The sequence below is a fragment of the Rattus rattus genome, chromosome 1 (genome assembly GCF_011064425.1).
Source record: "Rattus rattus isolate New Zealand chromosome 1, Rrattus_CSIRO_v1, whole genome shotgun sequence".
Lineage (NCBI taxonomy): Eukaryota > Metazoa > Chordata > Mammalia > Rodentia > Muridae > Rattus > Rattus rattus.
Window position 1 is genome coordinate 25477574 of NC_046154.1, and position 25070 is coordinate 25502643.

At 49.1% G+C, this 25070-nt stretch overlaps 1 protein-coding gene and 1 non-coding gene across 2 annotated transcripts in view; both read left to right on the forward strand.

Annotated features, from left to right (window-relative positions):
• Positions 1-3626: 3626 nt before the first annotated feature.
• Positions 3627-25070, forward strand: part of Smpdl3b (sphingomyelin phosphodiesterase acid like 3B) — a 22768-nt gene continuing 1324 nt past the window's right edge. The window contains exons 1-7 of the mRNA XM_032896690.1: positions 3627-3882; positions 12195-12408; positions 13603-13700; positions 18684-18827; positions 20418-20590; positions 21777-21957; positions 22042-22175. Of these exons, the coding sequence (XP_032752581.1) occupies positions 3822-3882; positions 12195-12408; positions 13603-13700; positions 18684-18827; positions 20418-20590; positions 21777-21957; positions 22042-22175 (1005 nt within the window). The 5' untranslated portion in view covers positions 3627-3821. The remainder of the gene's footprint in view (positions 3883-12194; positions 12409-13602; positions 13701-18683; positions 18828-20417; positions 20591-21776; positions 21958-22041; positions 22176-25070) is intronic.
• On the forward strand, positions 11634-11740 carry LOC116890336. The gene has a single exon (XR_004386558.1). It is a non-coding gene; the product is annotated as a U6 spliceosomal RNA (small nuclear RNA).

Consider the following 25070-nt stretch of genomic DNA (forward strand, 5'->3'; position numbering starts at 1 on the left):
GGATTTTTTAATCTCCAGCTGGATCTAGCTCAGATCAGGAAACACCATAACCACTGAGGTAGCAGGTCTGTCAAAGGACTGAGTCAGGGCAGAAATTCTACTCTCCTAGATTCATTCTGAGACCCACCCGTGTCTGCTTGGGATGAGGGCATCCTGTTTTAACTCATATGAAAGCTTAGGGAAGGTGGGCGGAGAGATGACTCAGTGGGTAACAGAATTTACAACTTTTGCAGAAGTTTAGTGTCCAGGACCCGTGTTGGGCAGCTCACAATCCCCGTAACTGAAGCTCCATCTGCCTTACACCTCTGGCCTTGGAGCACACTCTTTTTTGTTTGGTTGGTTGGTTTGGTTTCTGTTTTTCCAGACAGGGTTTCTCTGTGTAGCCCTGGCTGTGCTCTCCTGAAACTAGTTCTGTAGACCAAGCTGTCCTCAAACTCAGAGATCTGCTGGGACTAAAGGCATGCACTGTTACTACCTCTCAGCTGAGAGCACTTTTAAAAAACAACAACAACGGGTTGGGGATTTAGCTCAGTGGTAGAGCACTTGCCTAGCAAGCCCAAGGCCCTGGGTTCGGTCCCCAGCTCCGAAAAAAAGAAAAAACAAAACAAAACAACAACAACAACAACAAAGGCCTATTCTATGTGCACACGGATGTCTTATGAGTTAGTAGTGGTGATGGTGATAGGGTCACTAATAAAAAGGGGGCTGGAGAAATGGCTCAGTGGTTAAGAGCACTGTCTGCTCTTCCAGAGGTCCTGAGTTCAATTCCCAGCAACCACATGGTGGCTCACAACCATCTGTAATGGGATCTGATGCCCTCTTCTGGTGTGTCTGAGGACAGCGACAGTGTACTCATATAAATAAAATAAAAACACTCATTTAAAAAAAACTAATAAAAAAACCATGAAGTACTTAAAGAGAAGCCCCTGCACCTGGCCAGAAAATGGGTGGGTCTCTAGCACCCCCAGATGGGTTGAGGAGGAGCCTTTCCCACTCATTACAATTCCAGGCCTAGTGGTTGCTAACTCCCTGTCAGCCTTGTCAGCCCTGGAGGCAGCAGCCCTTGATTCCTTGGTCCCTAGTCCCATGCTTCAGACACCTTCCAGCACTTTGACTCACAGGAAAGCCACACTGCTTTACTGAGACTAAGTCAACAGCGTTCACTCTCTTTCTTTTCCCTGGCAGAAAATTCAGATTAGGTAGTCATTTTGACACCCACCTCCTCTGGGTGACTTGGGGCCCTGAATGGGGACAGAACTTAACCCTGCTGGTACTCTACTCACAGGACAGAGTCTGAGCCATTCCAAGGGCCAAAGGTTGTTTTTCCTCCTTCCCTCCCCTCCTCCTCCCCCTTTCACTTCCGCCTTCCCCCTCCCTTCCTTCTCTCACTCCCATTTCCTTCCTTGCATGTACAACCCTAAGGGTGGTACCCAGGGCCTTGCATAACCTAGGCAAGCAACCTAAGCTACATTCCTTGTCATCCACCTTGTTTTGTTTTGACAGCGTCTCCTGTAGCCCAGGCTGGCTTCAAACTCTCTGTGAGATCATCCTTGAACTCCCCAGGAAGTTGTGGGTTCATCTAGGTAAGTCCATTCTCCTGCTGGAACCTCACTGGTGTCATATATACATTTGCTTGTTGGTTGGTTGGTTATGTTTTTTGAGACAGGGTTTCTCTGTGTAGCTCTGGCTGTCCTGGAACTCACGCTAGACTACACTGGCTTCTAAGAGAGATCCACCTGCTTCTGTCTCCTGAGTGCTGGGATTAAAGGTGTGCACCACCTTCTTTCTGGCAGAACTCACTCTTATGATAAAGGTCTCGGGTACTTCGCTCTAGTGGGGTTGAAAGACCCTCAGATTGAGGAGACTCTCGCTCCAATCCTGAGGACACCCACCACCCCACAAACCCACGGGACTCAGTCTTGATGTAAAAACAAGAGGTTTACTCGGGATACCAGTGCACTGGGGCTCCACACGGTCCCAGCTATTTTAGTGCCACGGGTATCTGACTAGGCAGATGTTTCTCATCCTGAAGTTCCCGGGACAAAGCCACAACCATGACTTGACAAATGTTTTCTCGTCCCGGACCAAGAATATCTAACTTGGCAGATGTTTTCCCTCCTGGAGTCCAAGTTCCCAGGACAAGGCCATAGCTTCCTGGAGAGTGGATCGGATGGGAATGTACTTTCTGTGCTTCTTGGTCTATTGTCTAACGACTAGCTGATCTAGAAAATTTTTACTCTTAAGAAATGGCTGTACTGATGTCAAGCGGGGATCTTTCAGGGTATTTTGCAAGGGAGTTTGTACCAAGTTTTCCTTCTCACCTCTTCAAAGTTTGGTTCTCTACCACAGAAATACCTGCAGACACCACACAGCACACGAACACCTTGACCGTAGACTTTCAAGCTTCCAGGAATGGGAGCCGACACATCTCTGTTCTTTATAACTGTGCAGTCTCGGGTCTTCTGTTACAGTAACAGAAAAATGGGCCAGGACAAATTCTGTGCCTCAGACAACTTGCCACTGTCTCCCGTATTCATCTTTCTTTGATGCGAATTGGGCTGTCTTTTTTTTTCCTTTTCTTTTCTTTTTAAAGATTTGTTTAGGATGGGCGTACACTGGTATATGTCTTTAATCCCAGCATTCAGGAGGCGAAGGCAGGCAGATCTCTGAGAGTTCCAGGCCAGCCTGGTCTGTGGATCGAGTTCTAGTACAGCCACTGCTGCTACAGAGAAACCCTGTCTAAAAAAAGAAAAAAGAAAAAGAAAAGAAGGAAGAAGAAAAAGAAAGGAAGGAATAAAAGGAAAATTATTTATATTTATTTTATGTATATGAATATTTTCTCTTCGTATATGTGCACTGTGTGTGTGTGTGTTTGGTACTTTGGAGGCAAGAAGAGGGCACCGGATGACCTGGAACTGTGAACCTCCAATGGATGGAAATCAAACCTGAGTCCTGTGCTAGACCAGCAAGTGCTGTAACTGCCGAGCCCCCTCTCCAGCCCCAATCTTGCCTCTCATTCTCTTCCTGTCTCTCCAAAGCTCCCAGCTCAAACACCTAAGCACAGCCTGCCTCCTGCCTGCTTCAGAGCCTTAGACGCCCCCATCACAACTCCCTGGCAACTCTATTCCCTCTCCACTCTTCCTCCTGCCTCACTAACACTCCCCTTCCACCCCCACACAACCTGTTTTCTCCTTTGTTCATCAAGTTCAAGCTCGTTGGGCGTGGGAGTGTGACTGTGAATCAGTCAGTGTGGGGCTGGAGGGATGGCTCAGTGGTTAGGAGCACTGACTGCTCTTCCAGAGGTCCTAAATTCAATTCCCAGCAGCCACATGGTGGCTCACAACCATCTGTAATGTGATCAGATACCCTCTAATGGTGTGTCTGATGACAAACGCAGTGTACTTATAATAAATAAGTTTTTTAAAAAAAAGGAGGCTGACCGAACTGAAATGCCTTCCATTTGATTAGACAACTTTAAAGCACACCTCAAAGATCGTATCATTTTGCTCCCAGGACTTCTGTCTTTCTCTCGAAAGGTCGGGGACTCTCTAACACAACATCTTGCAACACAGATGCGGTTTCCACAGAGACCTGCAAAAGATTCCAGCGCTCACTGGTGCGTCCCTCCTCCAATCAAGCGCACGCCCTTCTGGGCAAGGGAGGTAAAGCAAGAGCAGCCATCCGCCAAGGATAACTTGGAACACTGGTAGCAGCCGAACGGGAAGTTCTGCTCAGACACGTGTCTAGCCACACGCTGGTGGGAACCTGAGGAGCGGACAGACCTGGAGGAGCTTCAGCCGCCGTGGGGTGATCTCCAGAGGATGACGCTGCTCGGGTGGCTGATATTCCTGGCTCCCTGGGGAGTCGCAGGGGCTGAATTAGGTAGGGCTGCGGGAAATCCTGCTTGATCTTTGTTTCCTACTAGGAACTGGGGGGTGGGGTCTGGGCTGCCCGGGACGCTCAGGGAACAAGGCTGAAAAAGGAAAGTAATTTAAAGGTTAAAGTGCGGAGAGTTAGCCATCAAGGTGTTTGTGTGGTGTAGCTCGGGCGGTGGACCCAGTTCAAGGGCAGCCTAGGATATGTGAAACATTGTTCCACAAGCAGAACCACACCGAAAAGTCTCCTTGTGCCAGGGGATTTTAAGTGGGAGTAGCAGCCCGCCAGGGGCAGGACACAGGCTTGCCAGAGGGACAGAGTTGGCTAAGGATCTAGTACATGAAAGCCAGCCACTAAGAGGAAGCAGGTGGCCGGAAGGTTCCCGAACTCAATCAGGACACTCTGATTGAAGGCTCAGGTGTAGCTCTGTGGTACAGTGGTTGTTCAAATGAGTGGGTTCCATCTCCGGGACTCTAGCAAAGAAACACAAAACGTTGCCACTGAGACTGACAACCGGAGGTCCAGTTCCCCAAACCCATGGTGGAAAGAGAAAAATCTATTTCTGCAAATTGTCTTCTGTGGTGTCTGTCCACCCAATAGATACATGTAAAAAAGCCAAACCAAACCCCAAAAATCATAAAAACGAAAGCATTGGTTAAAAGCCCATCAAGGAAGAAATATTCCCTCAGCTGCGAGGGAATGATAATCCATTTATTTTTTATTTTTTAGATTTATTTATTATATATAAGTACATTGTCACTGTCTTCATGCACACCAGAAGAGGGCATTAGATCCCATTACAGATGGTTGTGAGCCACCATGTGGTTGCTGGGATTTGAACTCAGGACCTTTGGAAGAGCAGACAGTGCTTTTTTTTTTTTTTTTTTTTTTCTTTTTTCAGAGCTGGGGACCCGAACCCAGGGCCTTGCGCTTGCTAGGCAAGTGCTCTACCACTGAGCTAAATCCCCAACCCCCAGACAGTGCTCTTAACCACTGACCCATCTCTCCAGCCCCCGTTTTTTTTTTTTTTTTTTTTTTTTTTTTAAAGATATAGTAGTCCAAGGTGACCTTGAAGGCTTTTTTGAGACATAGTCTCACTGTGTAGCCCTGGCTAGCCTAGAACTTGCTATGTAGATCAATCTGGCTTTGTACTTAGAGATCCGCCGGCTCTGTCAAGAGTTGGAATTGAAGGTGTGCGGCACGCCAGTCAAAAGTTATGCTTGCTTTTTGAATTACAGCTCAGAAAAGGAGGTAGGTGTTGTCCGAAAGATCTGCAAGCCACTGCTGAAGGAAGTTTATTGTTTTACATGCGTGTTTTCCCTACATGTATGCACATGTGTGCCTGCTGCCCTGTGGAGGCCAGAAGAGGCCATCTGATGCTCTGGGACTGGAGTTAAAGGCAGTTGTGGGTGCTGGGGAATTGAACCTGGGTCCTCTGTGAAAGCAGCCAGTGCTCTTAACCACTGAGCCATCTCTCCAGCCCCCGTGCACATGATTTTTTTTTTACGGAATACCTTCACAACAACTTAGCTTGTGAAGTATTGTTATCTCCATTTTACCCAGACAAACTGAACTTGAGAGAGTAACTATCCCAGGGTTACACAGCTGCTGAGTCTGGCCTGAACCCAGGCTGTCCAGCTGAGCCCTGTGTATACTGTGGTACTTGCGGGAGTAGCCCATTAGGGAAGTCGTTAACAGTTGTTGAGCATTTTCAGTGATCCTAGACATGGCACTAGGTTCTTGAAAAACCATCTCTTTAAAACTTACTTGAAAATGAAAAAAGAAAAGTCTTGATTTAAAAAAAAAATTATGTATATATAATCAGCTGGGACTAAAAGCATGGGGCACCACTGCCCTGTTTACCTCAAGTCTTAGTTTATAGAGAAGGAATTACAGGTGAGGTACTTAAGTTTTTACTACGTTTGTTGATTCGGGATGTGTGTGTACACATTTGGGTCAGGGCGCACATGTAGAAGTCAAAAGACAACTTACAAAGCTCATTTCTCTCTGCCCACCGTGTACATCCCTAGGATTGAACACAGGTATTCAGGGTTGGCAGCAAGTGTCTACGCGCTGGGCCATCTTGTCTGCCCGGGACATCCTTTAGATCATTGCTGAGTGTCAACAGCAGAGGACTGAAGCTGGAGCAGGGGCACTTTGTGGTGTGGGTTACACATGGTGACGACAGATATGGAATCAGGGGCTAGAGTCGTGGAGGAACCTTGTGCAGTGTTATCATCTTCCACTGTAGGAAACGGGCTAAGGGGAATGGCGGGGAAGGAAGGGGAAGGAAGGGGAAGGAGGTGAAGGAGGTGAAGGAAGGGGAAGAGAGGGGAAGGGAGGGGAAAGAAGGGGAAGGGAAAGGAAAGGAGGGGAAGGGAGGAGAAGGGAGGAGAAGGGAGGAGAAGGAGGGGAAGGTCCACTTTCTGAGCTAGTGTGGCCATGGCAATGGGTTCTAAGGCTGGTTGATATCTTAGTCCCCATTCCTACCCTTACTCCAGGCTTCTCGGGAGAGGACTTTTATCTGTATCCCTTTTCTCTGGGCTTTCTCATGCTTGCTTTCCCAATGAGGAAACTGAGGCTCAGCTAGGGAAGTTCCTGGTTCAAATCACCACTGCCTGTGTGGATGCGCCTGACTTCCTAAACAAAGGTGTGTGGTTTCCCCGATTCCAAAACAGCCCCCTGCCTCAGAGTCACTGAGGCCAGAGTCACTGGTGTGACATTTACCTTAGAAGACCTATGTGACCATGAGCCCCTTTCATGATCTGAAAGTGGGGTGACAGTAGAGGGGGGTTTAAATGCGATTGTTAAGGGGCTGGAGAGCTTAACCACTCACATGGCAGCTCACAACCATTGGTAAGTCCAGTTCAAGGGGAGACGCTCTGTCTTTTGGTCTTGACAGCTTCCGGCAAGCATGTGGTGCTGATGAAGTCATGCACACACACACACATACTTGGAAGAATAAAGTAAACTAAAGTGTTAGGCATTTGTTAGGGAGGCCCTGCTTGTGCATGGTGAAGTGCTAAGAAAGCTTAAGGGGAGTCAGCAAGATGGCTGAGGGTAAATTTGTTTATTGTTAACCTGAACTGAGTCTGGACCCACACGGTGAACGGAGATAGCCAATTTCTGCAAGTTGTCCTGTGGCCTCTCCATATTTCCATATCCTCTGTCGTGTGTACACACATACACACACACACACACACACACACACACACACACACACACACACACGTAAATGTAAATAAGGGGCAGATAAAATGACCCCGGGTTAAAAGGTCTTTGTCTCTGATCCTGAGGACCAGGGTTCAATCCTGGGGATCCACATGGTGGAAGGAGACTCCTGAGAGTGGTCCTTCGACCACCACCCATGTACTGTGGCACACACAAACACTGATAAACAAAACAAACGAGTAATGTAATTAAGACAATTTGATGAAAGAATTAAACTGGCCTCGCCTTTTGTAATCCCAACACTTGGCTCTGGCGGGCGGGATCAAGATAGCAATGGTGGGGCTGGAGAGGTGGCTCAGAGGTTAAGAGCACTGTCTGCTCTTCCAGAGGTCCTGAGTTCAACTCCCAGCAACCACATGGTGGCTCACAACCAACTGTAATCAGGTCTGGTGCCCTCTTCTGGCCTGCACGTGCATACATGCAGGCAGAAAGCTGTATGATGTATACATAATAAATAAAATGAAAAAAAAAAAAAGATAGCAATGGTGGCCGGGTGTGGTGGTGCCGGCCTTTGATCTCAGCACTCAGGGTACAGAGGCAGGCGGAGGGCACAGAGGCAGGCAGATTTCTGAGTTTTACGGAGTAAGTTCCAGGTCAGCCAGGGCTACACAGTGAGACCCTGTCTCAAAATAAACAAACAATTAACCTATCCCACATTATTTATGGCTTCAATGAATTTTTAAATATTGTTTTTGAAATGAAATTTTAGTTTTGATAGAGTAGTTTCTATTTTCTTTTTTAGGTCATAGATGTTTTACTTGACCCTGGGCTCTGGGTCTATGATCAATAATGAATAAAGGAGTTTGGGGCACTGTGGGTCGACAGGAGGAGGACCAGGAGCTGAGCTGAACTGAGCCAAACAAACTTTCTTTTTCAGAGCAGGCTGGCCTTGAACTCACAGAGATCTGCCTGCCTCTGCCTCCTAAGTGCAGGGATTAAAGGTGTGAGCCATCACTTCCCAACTTTTTCTGTTTTTCTTTTTGTTTCTTTTTTAAAGATTTATTCTATTTTTCTTTTAAAAATTATACTTGGGCTGGAGAGATGGCTCAGTGGTTAAGAACACTGTCCTTCCAAAGGTCCTGAGTTCAAATCCCAGCAACCACATAGTGGCTCACAACCATCTGTAATGGGATCTGATGCCCTCTTCTGGCGTGTCTGAAGACAGAGACAGTGTACCCACATACTTGAAATAAATAAGTATTTAAGGAAATTATACTTATTATTTATACGCGTGTGTACACATATGTGCCATGGCATGCCTGTGGCTGTCAGGGGACCATTTTTGGGTCCTAGAGATTGGTCTCCAGGTCTTCAGGCTTGGTGGCAAGTGCCTCACCTGCTCTGTCATTTTACCGGTCTAAACTTTCAGAATGAACGTGGGATGGCTGGGTCTGTAGGCCCAACCAGAATAAGACAAAATCAGTCTTTCTGTTGTCCTCCTTCAAATATGCCTCATTACATGCAGAGGACTGTCCCAAGGAGACACGCTGGGTGGGCAGGACTTGTCCTTTCTGTAGTGAGAGGAAGGCTGTCAGACCCGCTCAAAGGCTGGATACAAAGTAACTGACTCTTTCCCACTTGCTGCGTTTATCCTACCCCCACCTCCAGACGCTGTCTTCACATCTGAGCTGCTTAGCAGAGACAGACCGGAGAAAAGCCACCCTTGTCCATGCAGCAAGTGAGCGATAAATCTAGAATTCCTACCTACCGAGGCTTGTGCTCTCAGCTTCTCATCGAACTCCATGCCAAGTTTGCTTGTACCCATACCACTTAATTAATAATATTAGCGAGCCACAATGACTCACAAGTAGTAGCCAAGCTTGGCTTATTTTTTTGTTGGTTTGAGACAGGGCCTTGGAATGTGGCCCGGCTAGCCTGGAAATCAGTATGTAGACCAGGCTGGCCTCCAGTTGTGTGTGGTCTTTCTTAGTCTCCTGAGTGCTAGGATTACAGGTGTTGGCCACTGCGTAACATAGCGGCTTTCCTTTTTAATAGCTCAAGTGAATGGTTTGTTCCTATTCAAACAGTGTAAGTCTGTATAAAGCATCTGAATCCTAACAAGATCCTTGACCTTGCTTTTTTAAGATTTCATTAATTACAGAGCTGGAGAGATGGCTCAGCGGTTAAGAGTACTGACTGCTCTCCCAGAGGTCCTGGGTCCAAATTCCAGCAAACCATATGGTGGCTCCCAACCATCTGTAAATGGATCTAATGCCCTCTTCTAGTGTGTCTGAAGACAGCTACAGTGTGAAATATATAGTTTTTTTTTTTTACTTCAGGGAGGTGGTGTTGGTGCAGGCCTTTAATCCTAGCATTCAGGAGGCAGAAGCAGGCAGATCTCTGAGTTCAAGGCCAGCCTGGGCTACAGAGTGAGTTCCAGGACAGTCAGAGCTCCAAAGAAAAGCCCTGTCTTAAAACCCCATCCATCCCCTAACTCCCTCAAAAAAAAAAAAAAAAAAAAAAAAAAAAAAAAAAAAAAAAGAATCTTTATTTCATCTGCTTAGTGGTAGCACACACCTTTTGTACCAGCTACTTGGAAGACTGAATGGGGGACAATCACCCCATCTGAGCAGATTTTTCTCAAAACAAGGCAGTGGGGAGAGGGCTAGTTTGGTTTACAGCAACACACACACACACACACACACACACACACACACACACACACACACACCCTGGTCAGAAGTGCTGGGGCCGCTGGGTGTAGTTTCATTTTTACTACTTACTGACAACTAGCCTGGCCTTACCACTGGCCAGGACTTTGTGGAATGAAGAAACGTTCACTGTGGCCGATAGCAGAGAGACCAAGTGGTTGGTGCTTGTGGTTAACTGAGAAAGATCCTCCTTGAGGCCAGACAATAGTCTCTGTCCGGGTCCTCCGAGGACACCAGACAGAAGTTGGTATCATCTTGCTGCATTAGGCTGGCCAGCTTGGCCTAAAACATGGCCACCGGCATGAGGTAGCAGGTGCCCGGGCACTTGGAAGGTACACTGGCCCATCCACCTGTTGATTAGAATGGGGCACCTAATTCCTTTACCCTGGCTTAGGGTTTTGCTCCTGTAGGAATTATTTCAAATACATTAGGGGTTGAAATCTGTGTGGAAAGGTTAAATCCCCTCCCTTTATAAACAAAAATTTCATTTGGGTAAGAAAAGTCAAAAATGTAGGCTCACGCTGTCAACTGAGAAACCCGTCTAAGGCAGTAGGGTACTGAGCTCACTAGACAGCTATGTCCCTAGAGAGTCTGAACCATAGGATCCGGACCACTGGCCACAGGATCTCAGGCCTGGTGACCTCTAAACTTTGCTTCCTTATCAGGAAAATGGGCATAGTAATCCAAACCTTCCTGGGTGTGGGCAGGGCATCTGTAAGACGCCTTAATCAGTCATTCAGACCTTAGTGTAAGCAAGTTTTAGGTTCTTTCCCCAAATCAGGCACAGGTCAGGAGAGACAGGCAAGGTCTTTTTTTGTTGTTGTTGTTGTTTCCTCTCGAGCTCTTTGGAGCACCTGGAGAGGTTTAGGAATGGGAGGAGGCAGAGCCTGTTTTCGTTTCACATTCATGTTCTGGTCCCAGCCTCAGGCTCAGCTTCCTGTGGGGAAGGATGCAGGCTGTTCGTTTTGAGTTCGAGGAAGTGGAGGAAGAAGTTACATCAGTGGTGGAGGGTGAGGTCATCCCCAGGTTTCTCCCTACGTTGGCCCAGAACACAGGATCAAGAGCAGAGGCTAGACCTACTTTCAGTATGCAGTCACCGAGAGCTGGGCGTGGTGGTGCGTTCCCGTAGTCGTCCTAGGGCTTGGGAGACTCACGTGGGAGGATCTTGGGTTCAAAGTTAGCTCTGTCTCAGAGACAGAGACAGACAGACAGAGACAGAGAGAGACAGACAGAGACAGAGAGAGACAGACAGAGAGAGACAGACAGAGACAAAGACAGAGAGACAGAGAGAGACAGAGAAAGACAGAGACAGAGGAGACAGAGAGAGACAGAGACAGAGGAGAGAGACAGAGAGAGACAGAGACAGAGGAGAGAGACAGAGAGACAAAAGAGACAGAGAGAGACAAAGAGAGACAGAGAGAGAGACAGAGAGACAGAGAGAGACAGAGAGACAAAGAGACAGACAGAGAGAGACAGAGAGAGACAGAGAGAGAAAGACAGAGAGAGACAGAGAGACAAAGAGACAGAGAGAGACAAAGAGACAGAGAGAGACAAAGAGACAGAGAGAGACAAAGAGACAGAGAGAGACAGAGAGACAGAGAGAGACAAAGAGACAGTCTTGTTATGCAGCCCCATGCTCCACCTTGCTGGCTTTTATTTCCTTTCTCTTACACCAGATTCCTTTGGTTTAGAGCAAAAATCCTGTCAACGACTGCTACAAACACGCCTCCCACAGTGCATGCTGCAGTCCCAAATTCGTATCGCGGTGAGCACACCCACGTGAGGCACGCCATCCACCAGACAGTCCATCCTCCTCTGCTCTGATCCCCTCTCATTTCCACACATACTCCCCAGGGGTTCAAGGTCTCCCAACTCTTGCTCGCTTCGGCAGCACGTATACTAAAATTGGAACGACACAGAGAAGATTAGCATGGCCCCTGCCCAAGGACGACCCGCAAATTCGTGAAGCATTCCATATTTAAAAAAAAAAGAAAAAAAGAAAAAAAAAAGTCTCCCAACTCATTTGTGCATAAGCCTTCTCCCTCGGGCCAGGTTTTGTTTTGTTTTGTTTTTTCCTTATCTCTCACCGAGGTATGCAGGGTCTGGATCTAGCGATAGAGAAAAAGACTCTGAGTGACTGAGCTCGCCCAAGGCCATACAGTTTCTAGGTGGATCCAGACTGAGTGTTTACACTTTTCTCGCCTTAACTTGCAAACCAGCCCCTGGCTCAGCCCTTGGAGGGTCACGTGGCCCCATCCCTCACGCAGCTGCTGTGGGTACAGGGATGGGCAATGGTAAGAACCTGGACAAAAAGTCACCAGCGGGGCAGAGCCGCGCTGTAGAACGTTGTCTTGAAACCTGGTGTCCAGAGGAGCCTGTGTTTATCTCAGGGCTTCTTCCTCATCCAGCATTGAGGGAGGTTCTCTTTTCCCACAGGGAGGTTCTGGCACATCTCCGACCTCCATCTGGACCCCAACTACACGGTATCCAAAGACCCCCTCCGGGTGTGCCCGTCAGCTGGCTCCCAGCCCGTGCTAAATGCTGGCCCCTGGGGTGCCTACCTCTGCGATTCTCCTTGGGCCCTTATCAACTCTTCCATCTATGCCATGAAGGAGATCGAACCAAAGCCAGACTTCATTTTCTGGACAGGGTAAGAGCAGTCGTATTTCACATGCGAGCCGGGCGGGGCCCCTTACCTCCTCTGTCTCCTAATCCTCATCTTAGGTGAACATCCAGGCTTTCGAGAATGTGGCCAATCAGCCTGTCGCTTGCTCAGTCCTGGGGTAGATACTGGGGAGCTGAGATGGCGGAGACAGGGACTGGCCTTCAAAGGGCTTTCAGGCTTCCAGAGGATCCAGGTCAGCCTGGTGACCCTAACTTTCCGCCTGTGTGTGTGTGTGGGGGGGGGATTGCACACGGCACCTGACCCACATGGCAGGATGGGAAAGGACTTCCTACAGGATGTGGTGACCCAGGTGTGAGGACAGTTCCAGGGGCTCCCGTGACAGTTTTAGTGGACGATTCTAGGAGCTGGGATGAAACTCATGATGTTCTTAACTGCCCCCTCACTATGAAGTGGGAGTGACCACGCCATGGGCCCTGTGCAGAAGGAGAGGGACGGCTGACCTCCTGAGGAGTATGGCAATGTCGCAGGAGGACCTGGACAATCCTCTGTTTCTTTGTTTCAGTGGCAGGTGCTGGGGGGTGGGGTGCTGTTTCAAGAAAGGGTCTCTCTACATAGCCCTGGCTGTCCTGGAACTCTCTTTATGGACCAGGCTGGCCTTGAACTCAGAGATCCTCTGCCTCTGGAGTGCCGGTACTAAAGTCGTGTGCCATCACCGCCCGGCCAGTCCTCAGTTTCTCGGGCCCAGTAATCAATAAACTCCTTCGAGGGGCCTTGCTTGTGGGGAAGGGCTCTGACACCTCTGAGGAAGGACCCTTAACAATTGTGTAACACTTTGAAATATAGACTCTGGGAGAGACGCTGGGAAATCTTCCCCAGGTGCAGCATTTTTCGAGAAGTCTCTGGGAGCTTGCAGGGCTGACCGGCACTGGATGAGATGACTTCTAAGGTTCTTTATAGCTCTGTTTGTTATAAAGCTCTCGCAGGAGCTGCAGTTTCTTGGGTGATAACGTGTGGAAATCAGATGTTTTGTTTTTATTTAGCCTGTATGACTCTAGGGTTACATACCCGTTCTCCATGAGAACAGATGAGCCCGTAGCAGCCCAGAACATGGGTTTTAATTTTGTCCTGCCTGGCTGCATTGCGGCTTGTTTTTCCTTGTCACTCACTGTCATCTCTTTCTCCTGCACCTGTCCCAACTGTCTCACTGATGTTTTACAGGGATGACACACCACACGTCCCCAATGAGAGGCTGGGGGAGGGAGCTGTGCTGACGATGGTGGAACGTCTGACCAACCTCATCAAAGAGGTCTTTCCAGGTAGGACTCTGTCTGATTGCTGGTGCTCCCTGACCCACTAGGGGGACCTAGCATGGGGTAGAGCAGCATTAGCAGAGCTGGGATACAGGACCTTTGCGGACAACAATGGCTGCCTCCAGGTTTCAAATGCTTGATAGTAATCGTTCCTTACTTACACAGTCCCCCCAGTTCACCGGCCTGTGGAAACACAGGCGGCCACTAAAGAGTTGCTTGGCACTTCTGTGTCTTACACTCTTCCGCCAGACTTACATCTCACGGTGTGTACAGTTGCACACAGGTGTCCCTGGGCAAGCCCCACTCAGGCTGACACAGGACCTTCCATCCTGCCCTGACGCTAGTGCTTGTATCTGCTGTCCTCCCGCCATCCGGCTGCCAGGCATCTGGGAGACGTGGCTTGCCGGCCAAAGTGCTGTTGCCCAGTGCTTCCCGAGCGTTTCAAGCAATGCAGAGTGGGCAGGGAATGGGAGTGTGTAAGCCACCCTAAGGACCATGACAGGGAGAAGAGGGTCTGTGTGCCCCAACTATTGGCCCTTGAAGGTGGCTTTAAATTCTCCATGCAAAACACAAGGTCTTGGGGGCTCAATCAGGCCCACAGGCTGCCAACTGGGAACCTGAGATAGTGGCTTATCAGTATCCACCCCATCTCCCTCTGTTCCTTCTAAAGGTCATAGTCATGGGCTCCTGGGACCCACATACAGAATCATGATGCTAAAAATAATCAACAGCTATGCATATATTGAGTGATAAGTACCATGAACTGCTCTAAGAATTTGGCAGGCTTCAGTGCATCCATTGTCTTGACAACTGCAGACAGGGGCTATTATGATTTTCCTAATGAGGAATGTGAGTCTTGGCATCAAGTCAACTGGTCAAGGTAATGTGGCAAGCGTGGGGCTCTATGCTCCTATCTGAGCACGGCTCTTGTTCCCATGGTTTCCTCCCTTGACCGAAAGCAACGTCTGCAAAGATGCCTGGATCCTTTGGGCTTATCTGTCTCGGCCTGGCATGTTCCACAAAGATAGGGCTTGTCTGTTTTCCAGCAAAGGTCGCTACTTAGGATCAAATGGGCTACTGACCCACCCCCCAGCTATAGGTATTGTTACCCACAATGCAGTCAGTAGTCACTTTCTAGTGATGAATTCAGACTCATATCCAACCCTGAGCCTCTTTCCTCTGGTCCACACAGCAGTTCTAGAATACTTATGAAATAATGGATAGGAAGGTATTTGCTGGGGCTGGGTAGATGGTGGTGCCTTGTCACACAGGCATGAAGACCCGAGTCTGTTCAGATCCCCTACAAAGGCATTAACGTTAGGGTCAGCAGCACACATCGGTAACTCCAACACTGGGGGACAGAGACAGACAGATTTTGAGGGCTTGCTGGCTAGTCAGTCTAGCCAAGATGACAGTGAGAAAAGTATAAAGTAAGGTAGAGGAGTGTCTGGGGAAGATATCACCGTCCACTTTAAGCCTCCATCCACATGGGCGAGTGTGCTCATGCACACATGTGCAGACATACACACACCACATACACACACACACCACATACACACACATACCACATACAACACACACTCACATACCACATACAACACACACTCACATACCACATACAATACACACACATACCACATAGAACACACACATACATACCACATACAACACACACACATACCACATACAACACACACTCACATACCACATACAATACACACACATACCACATACACACATACCACATAGAACACACACATACATACCACATACAACACACACATACCACATATACACACACACCATATACACACACATACCACACATACACATACAACACACACACACATACCACATATACACGCACACACCACATACAACACACACACACACACACACACACACACCAACACACACACCAACCAAAGAACACGTCACTGGTCACGACTTGACACACGTGGACATTACAGATTTTGTCAAGCCTATGTCACATCTGTTAAAACTGCTAATGTTGAAGGTGCCACTGGCTGTGACACAGCCATGGGGAAAAGTGCTGCCTTTAAAGAATGATGCAGTGCCTACTCACAGCCACGTGCCTACTCACAGCCACGGTGGGATTTGGAGAGATGTTAAAATGAGACCATAGTGGAAGATATGAGAGAGAATGAAAACATGGGCCAGGCAGGACAATTCCCATTCTGCAGGTGTAAACTGTAGTATAGAGAGGTCAAAGAATTCATTCGAAACAAGCAAGAGGACCCAGAATGTGGCTCCGTGGTAGAAGGCCTGCCTGCCATGCACAGGCCCTGGGTTGGAGAAAGAAGGTCCGACCTGGGGAGTTTTGCTTCTCCAGTTATGGTGCGCCTGTATTTCCCACATTCATTTGGCACATTGGTCTTGCCTCTCTAGTGTAGCCGAGAGACCGAGAACAGAGGCAGGCAAGGCAGGACCAGAAAGGACCTCAAAGTTTACTCTGCCGTGAGCTAGGTGATCCCATTGCTAGGTGTGCAAACAGGGACATGGTGCCTTTGCCCTGAGGATGAGATAAGCTAGTTCATTCAGTCATTCGGTCCATCGACAGATTCTTACTGAGCTACTACTGTGGAAAGCGGGGACATTCGATGAACAGGACAGCTCAAGCCTTCACATAGCCTTTGCTTTCCCAGTAGCAGCGGACGGTGTAAAGGACTCTCCCCTTTCCCATCAGCACTTGGGTCGCCAGGGATTTGTTTTCGCTGAACTGGGTCCTCCTCATTCTGAGGCACTGGAGCTGAACCTCAGGATTCTTGCTCGGTGAAGCAGGCGCTGTACTAAGAGCTTTGCCCTCGCCTACTTTGAGACCAGGTTTTATAGATTGTTGTCTATATTCAGGTGAGGGCAGGCACAAGACAAGGAAAGGCCTGTGATTGGACAGTGAAAAAGTAAGGCAGGCACAGAGTTTTGGAGAGAGAGAGGAGAAAAAAGAAAAGCCAAGATGGAGGCAGAGAAAGATGACCCAGATTTGTCTGGCCTTAATGGGTCACAGGTAATTACGAATATTTCATAACGGATGGAATTTTACAGGACAATTCGTCTTATCTAGGTGGGCACTTTATATCACTATTAATTGCTTTATATCAATATTAGTTGGTTCAGAGTTTATTGTGTGGATGTTCTGTGGGGTGAGGATTTACTGATATAAATCTGGTTGATAAATCAAAACTGAGTTTTGATTTAATGGGTCACTGGGAGTTGTGACATAACCACAGGGGGCTGCGGATGGTGGGGATGTGAGCAGGGCCGCAGCAGGAGAGCCACCAGATAGGTGGTCTCTGAGTGAAACTGGCATGGCAATGACCCGCCTTGAGAACTAGATACACGGTGAGATCGCAGCAGGGCCCAGAGAGTAGCCAGCGGCAACGTGGGATGGAAATTGGGAACTTAACGAATCAAACCGGGTGGAGACGTTTTGCTGATTGAGGTGAATATATCCCGCAGATGCCTTGTGGCCTGCTGGAGCCAGCAATAGCGTGGGATGGTAGATTCTTTTTTAATATTTACCGCAAGGTTTCACTGAGTTCAACACGCTGGCCTTGAACTCATCTGTAGCCCTGGCACGACGTGAATTTGAAGTCCTCTCACTTCAGCCTCTTGTGTAGCTGGAATAATAATAATAATAATAATGATAATAAAATAACTTCAAAACTAATTAATTATATTAATTATTAAACACAAATGAACAATTATTATTATTATTATTATTATTATTATTATCGTTTTTTTGAGACAGACTTTCTCTGTGTATCCCTGATTGACCTAGAACTAGCTCTGTAGACCAGGCTGGCCTCCACCTCACAGAGATCCGCCCACCTTTGCCTCCTGAGTGCTGGGATCAATGGTATACACTGCCATGCTTAGCTTTTTCTAAGAATTTCATTCCTTTTTTTTTTTTTTTTAAGATTTATTTATTTATTATGTACAGTGTTCTGCCTGTATATATGACTACAGGCCAGAAGAGGGCATCAGATCCCATCACAGATGGTTGTGAGCCACCATGTGGTTGCTGGGAATTGAACTCAGGACCTCTGGAAGAGCAGTCAGTGCCCTTAACCGCTGAGCCAACTCTCCAGCCCTTCTAAGAATTTCTATTGTTGTTGTTCACTGTTAAATATTTATTGGTCAACTACTGCATGCCAGACACAGAGCCTAAATGAAAGGAACAAGGAGTTTGAGGTGCCGTAGCAGGTCTATACTTACAGTAGGAGGCAGAGTTCAAGGTCAGCCTGGGCTTCACTGTGAGACCACACATGTCTCAGGGAAAAAAGACCAAAGTAAACATAACCCAGCACAGCTCACAGCATAGAAAGCAAGCATGAGGCCGTCTCTAAGGACGCTGTCTTCTGGGCTCCCTACACCTGTTAGTCTCATCCGTAAGTCACCTGAAGGAGGGACTTTCCTGCCCTCCTCTCCCCACCTTGGCTACCCCTCCCCCAGCACACAGGCCTCACACACTGAATTATTCACTACCTGTTGCTTTGCCTCGCTTCTGGGTCTGAGAGCCTGGCTCCTAGCTCCGTGCTGGCCCGTGGCAGGTGTGCGATAGAATATTTGTTGGCTCACCCGAGTGAGGGAAAATCCTAAGGTCTCGGGAGGTGAGCCAGGCCTCCTCCCAGAAGCAAGACAATCTGTAATTGATAAGAACACAAGTAACTGATCACCGTGAGAATTGCCCCCCCACCCCTGCTTTATCATCTGAGGGGCCTCCTTTTGAAATGGTCAGGACAGCCCTGCTAGGATAAGGTTGGGAAATGGGACCAGGCAGCTCATGACCCTCCCTTCCCCATTCTAAGTGATGCTCAGCCAGATGTTAGCCGATGTGGTTTCCTGCCTCTCTATGCCTCTCTCCTCATCTGTGTTCTCCCTCTTCCTCTCCGGCTTTGAGGGCCGGCGGCTGCTGAAGACGCTCGGCGCTTCTGCATATCTCCTTAACGTTTCTTCCTTTTCTTTCAGGTACTAAAGTCTATGCTGCTCTGGGAAATCATGACTTTCACCCTAAGAACCAGCTCCCAGCCCAGAGCAACAGCATCTACACACACGTGGCAGAGCTGTGGAGACCCTGGCTTAGCAACGAATCCTTCGCTCTCTTCAAAGAAGGTACTAATGACGCTTGTGCCCTGTGGACACGTTCTGTGTGTCAGGCCGCGTCCGATTCAATTTCATCTTCACTGCAAGCCCTGAAGTAGGTACAGAATTTATCCCCATTTTACAGAACAAGAGAATGAGACAGAGGCCCCACGGCTTGGCAATGGATTTGAGAACAGAATCTAGGACAGCTCCCAAAACCCTCGTGCTTAACTGGAGCAGTAAAGGGGATCCTAACCAGCGGGTGCCAGGCGCTACTGGCAGAAGCCTACTGCACTCGCCTGGCAACCCTAGGACAGCTCTGAGAGCTTTAGCTCAAGCTGACTTGAACCTGGGCAACTCCTACCCTTGCAGTCTGGCTGGTGGGTTCCTTCTCCCACGGAGCTATTCTGTTCCTACAAAAGCAGGTGTTGCTGGTTTTGCTACTTTGTGGGTTCTTTTCCCACCCTTTATCTCCCGGTTTTACCCTCTAACACGAGAAAGTAGAGGGGAGAGAGGAATTAAGAAAACCCCTGAATTTCTTTTCTTTTGTTTCACCTTTGATCATGGCTGCTGGCCAACCGCAGCGAACCTCCCTAAATGACCAACAGCCACCCACACTGACTCTTGGGGAGCTGGAATTTATGCACCCTCTGAAAAGTTCCCAGCGTTCCAAATGTCACACGATGGCAGAAATTATCTGCAGCTGGTCAAACCGTGCCTCCGTAAGCGTGTGAGGCAACAAATCCTGTGACAGCTGCCGTGTACTGTCTGAAGCAGCCCCACCTCTGTACCACTGGGGACCAAGAGGAAAGCGCATTCTTTCGATATTTCTGTGTTGTTGCTTTGTTTACTTCTTTTTCTATACAGGGTCTCCCTGTGTAGTCCTGGCTGTCCTGAACCTACTCTGTAGACCAGGCTTGCCTAGAACTCACAGAGATCGGCTTACCTCTGCCTCCTGAGTGCTGGGATCAAAGGCGTATGCCACCACTGTCCAGCTATTTCTATGGTTTTTTTTTTTTAAAGAAACCAAAATTCCAGAATTCTCCCTACGAGTAGGGTGTTCAGCAGTGTCTCTGACCTCAGTCTGCTGGATGCGAGTGGCATCTTTAGTGTGACAACCAAATGTGTCTCTGAACATTGGCAGATGTCCCTGGAGGACCACATCGCTCAGTTGTGAATGGCTGTTAGAGAGAGAGAGCCAACCCAACATTTCCCTGACTGCTATCTTCCTGGACCCTGGTCTCCTGTCGCTGGGGCTCCTTGTTGGTCAAACCATAGCACAGTGGGCACAGGACCCTGTTGTCGATTTAGTCTGAATAGGTCAGCTCCTGGGGCCGAGAGCTGGATGGAAGAAAGACAGCAGTGGGTAGAGACCACACATTATTTTAGTCCATTATCCAGATGAGGGATACTGAGCAGAGAGGTCAAGTAACTTTTCCCAAGTTGCACAGCCATATGAACGGTAGAGTCAGGATTAGAACTCAGCTTTAGAGCCTTTGCTTGTATCCCTAGATGATGTTCCTACGGGAAGGGAGGGCACCAGGGAAAGAGGTCAGAATGTGAGGTGCAGGGTGGCTGAGGCACCCCCACTTACGGCTGTCCCTGACTATGACCTCCTAGGTGCCTTCTATTCTGAGAAGTTGCCGGGTCCCAGCCAGGCAGGGCGAGTTGTGGTCCTCAACACCAATCTGTACTACAGCAGCAATGAGCAGACAGCCGGCATGGCCGACCCTGGCCGGCAGTTCCAGTGGCTGGGAGATGTCCTAAGCAATGCATCTCGGGACGGGGAGATGGTAAGCGCTCCTGCTTCTTCCTGGGCACCTGGACACTTCCTGACAGAAATCTTCCACCAGGCACAGACTTACAACCCCACTGGGGACACTCACATCCCTGAGGGTCCTGCAGCAGCCTAGCCCCGGAAGAGGCTTCTTCCCACCATAGCCACCCTGTGAGCTGAGGTCCTGAAGCACACGGCATGTCTTAGGGCCTCAAGGGCCTGCGAGGGTCTCATCCCACAGTAAGCAAAAGCCTAGAACCCCAGTCTCCTTGCTCCAAGTTCCAATGTCTTTCTGTCGCCACTACACCCATAGCAGTAGTGTGCACGATGTACCCAAGGAGGACCCTGGATGTAAGGTGTGTTCATCCTGTCTGACTGGCACAGTGGCTCCTGTGTGAGTCCATGCATCACTGGCAAACCCCAGGAGGACTTTGTGACTGGTGCTCGTGAGCCCTCATCACGCCAGCAGCAGGCACGCAGTGCTTTGGACAGATCCCCCTCTTTTAACTGGGTAGCAAGCTCCATCAAGTGGAGACTCTTCCAAAGGAGAAACTCGAAGCTCAGAGAGATGGTGTATAGCTGGTGTCCTAGCTGAAGTTAGAGGCCAAAACCTCATTCATACCCTTTACTTAAGCTCTCGGGCTGGAGAGATGGCTCAGTGGTTAAGAGCACTGACTGCTCTTCCAGAGGTCCTGAGTTCAATTCCCAGCAACCCACATGGTGTCTCACAGCCATCTGTAATGGCATCCAATGCCCTCTTCTGGGACACAGATGTACATACAGATAGAGCATTCATACATTAAACACACACACACATACACACACACACACACACACACACACACACACACACACACACGTTGACCCCGGGCTGGCCTTGAACTCCCAGAGATCTGCCTGCCTCTGCATTCCAAGTGCTGGGATTGAAGGTGTGAGTCGCTACCCCTGGCTAAGCACATGCTCTTAACTCGGCCTCTGTTCTACATTTCGCAGTGGATGTGCACACGACCTCCTAGTGTTCTCACAGTCATGGAGGATCAGTCCCAGGTCTGGGAATCAGGGAGCACTCTTTGAAGGATCAGGAAGAGTTTGTGGAAGATGTGCTCTGGGGTTACGTTCAGAGGGAGGACGCGGGCAGGTTTCGGAAGGTGGAAATGGGGGCTGGAGAGAGCATCTCTGACCCCAGTACCTCACTCTTGCAGGTGTACATTATTGGCCACGTGCCCCCAGGGTTCTTTGAGAAGACACAGGACAAGGCCTGGTTCCGAGAGAGCTTCAACGAGGAGTATCTGAAGGTGGTTCAGAAGCACCATCGCGTCATAGCGGGGCAGTTCTTTGGGCACCACCATACCGACAGCTTCCGAATGTTCTACAGCAGCACAGGTACGCCATCCTGAGGGAACTGGCCATCTGCCAGCCTCTTCTTTCCTTACTGTTTTTCCTTACTGCTGTCTTTCTCCCCTCAAGGTGCCCCCATAAGCGTCATGTTCCTCACACCCGGGGTCACCCCGTGGAAGACCACATTACCTGGAGTGGTCGATGGGGCCAACAATCCAGCGATCCGTATTTTTGAGTATGACCGAGCCACACTCGACTTGAAGGTTAGGAGTCTGGGTCTGCTGGGTTGGCAGAATCTAAGCCTGTCGCTCCCTCTCCTAACCCTCGGCTGACCCACTTGCTACTGACCTCTGAGCCTGGGAAGGCGTCTTAGTTAGGCGTTCACTGCTGTGGACAGACACCATGATCAAGGCAGCTCTAATAAGGACAGCATTTCATTGGGGCTGGCTTACAGGTTCAGAGGTTCAGTCCAGTATCATCGCGGTGGGAGGTGTGGCAGAGTCCAGGCAGGCACAGTGCCGGAGAAAGAGCTGAGAACGCTACATCTGGATTACAAGGTGCAGGAAGCTCTCTTCCGTACTGGGCAGAGCTTGAGCACTAGGAACCCTCAAAGCCCAGCGAACACAGTGACACACTTCCTCCAACAAGGCCACACCTGTTCCAACAAGGCCACAGCTCTCAGTGTGCCACTTCCCGTGAGCCAATCATATTTAAACTGCCACTGAAAGGAATCTTGGTTAAAACCTTGGCGCCACCTGCCACCAAATCAGGTCTATTCTTCCCCTAAGCCTTTCCCTGTCCTGAGTTACTATGACTACCTGGTCTTCCTGCTGCCACATCCAGAAGGCATTAGTCTTCCTAAATCATTGACTTCATTTTGCCTCCGTGCGGCTCACAAACCTTAAAGATCTCCTCAGTTCCCTCAAGATAAAATTGTCTCTCCTGAGGCTGATATGGGGGACTCCTCAGTCCAAGTTCAAGCCCATTACCCCTCTCCATTCAGCAACTGGCACCCAGACTTAGCCCCGCGAACACTTCTTCACCTCCTGGGATGCTAGGATTGTTGAAAAGGAGAAAGGAATCCTACTTCATTCATTCAACAAAATGTACTGAGCACAGGTCCCAGGCCAGGCCCTGCCCAAGGCTTAGGAGGTGCAGAACCAAACAGAATAACCACGTTCCTGCTCCAAAACCCCTACAGGAGGAAGACAGTTAATAAATAAATATAATTTAACATGGGAGACAGGAAAGGCGGGGTTGGTAGCTGGGCCTGCGGGCACAGGACTGTAATACCAGGCACTTGGGAGGCTGAGGTCCCGGACTGAAATTTAAAAGCAGCCTGGACCACATAGTGAGTTCAAGACCAGACAGGAAGTTAGCGAGAGGACCCTGTCTCAGAAGGGGTATGGGGTGGGGTGGGGTGGGGTGGGGGGGTTGGGGCTGCAGGGAGGGAAGGAAGGAAGAGGCTGGTGATTTTTGTGGTGTGTGAGATGTGTTACTAGGTGGGATGAGGGAAATGTCCTCAGGAAGGAGGCATTTGAGCTCTGTGTGAGCTGAGTGAGTCAGCCGGGTTTGTAGGAAAGGTAGAGGGAAGAGCAAGTCAGGTGCCCGGGCGTGGGAAGTGGCTTGGGATTCTAGGGGAAGAACACGGAGAACGAGTGACCCCGGAGAGCAGAAGGGGAAGGCACGAGGCCAGATCATATATATATATCCTCAGACACACCAGAAGAGGACATCGGATCCCATTACAGATGGGTGTGTGTGTGAGCCACCATGTGGTTGCTGGGATTTGAACTCAGGACCTCTGGAAGAGCAGTGCAGTGCTCTTAACTGCTGAGCCATCTCTCCAGCCCTGATACATCCTCTCTGCCTCAGTTTCCTGAGTGCCGGGATTACAGCTATGAGCCACGATGCCCTGCTTGGTCTGGGGGATGGGAATGGGGTTGGGGGAGTGAACTAACCGAGGTCCCTCGGAGTTGCGCAGAGGTGCCCTTGGGAAGGATGGCTCAGTGGTTAGCAGTATATACTGCCCTTACAGAGCACTCACGTTCAGGCTTGGGCGCCCACACCAGGTGGCTCATGACCGCCTGTAGACCCAACTCCAGAGAATCTGACACTTGCCTCTGGCCTCTGTGGGCGCCTGCACACTTGTGCATACACTCTACCTCGCAAAATTAAAAATTAAACTGTAGTTAGGTCCTGGTTCTTCCTCCCGACCCCTTCTTCCCAGAAATAAGACTCAGACTCAAGATATATTTACAAATACCTGGCCTGCATAGCTAGGTTCCTCTCTGACTAGATATAACCTAAATTAACCCATTTATTTTATATCAACATTCTGCCTGCCACAGGCTGGTTACCTGGGCTCAAGTACCACATGACGCGTCTTCCTCTGTTGAACCTCCCGCACTTGTCTCTATCCCAGAATTCTTTCTGCCTCCCAGATGTCCCACCTTCTATTCTACCCCATCCTATAGGCCATAGATCTTGTAATTGACAGGTGATATACCTAGACAATACACAAGATATTCTCTTTACATAAAATAAATCTTTAAAAAGTGCTCTTAAACACAAGCCCTCTCTTCTGCTCAGGCCTGAGGAGTGTGTGTGTGTGTGTGTGTGTGTGTGTGTGTGTGTGTGTGTGTGTGTGTCTTGACAAGGTCCTTCCATTCTGGGGATCCATCTTGCTGGCACCAGGCCTGAGGGTTTTTAAGAGTATATCCCATGTATATCCCGTTGTCTGCATGCTTCCTCTGTCCACTGGAAGTCACAGTACAGAGAGGACTTAGGGCAATCGTGCCATGTGACTGGCACGTGCGGCTGCCACCCATTCACCCGGCTCCTCTTACCTGTCAGTCTGAAGGTGTGCTGAGATCTAGAGGGTCTTGTTTGAATGGGAAACCCTTATGAGCCACAATTCTATAACATCTGCCAGCCAGGAACCCCACCCCTGCCCCACTGCTCTGCTGCCACCATTTTTGTTCTCCTTTACTCTGTGAAGATTTCCTGAGCATCAGAGCTTCTGTGAAGAGCATGTGGTGCCTGTCGGTGTGGCAGGACAGGAGACAAACGTAGTGAGATGAGCATTCTGGGTATTAATCCTGCCCCTGCCCCTGAATGCTTGCAGGAGAAAAAAAACTGTGTGTGTGGTGTGTGTG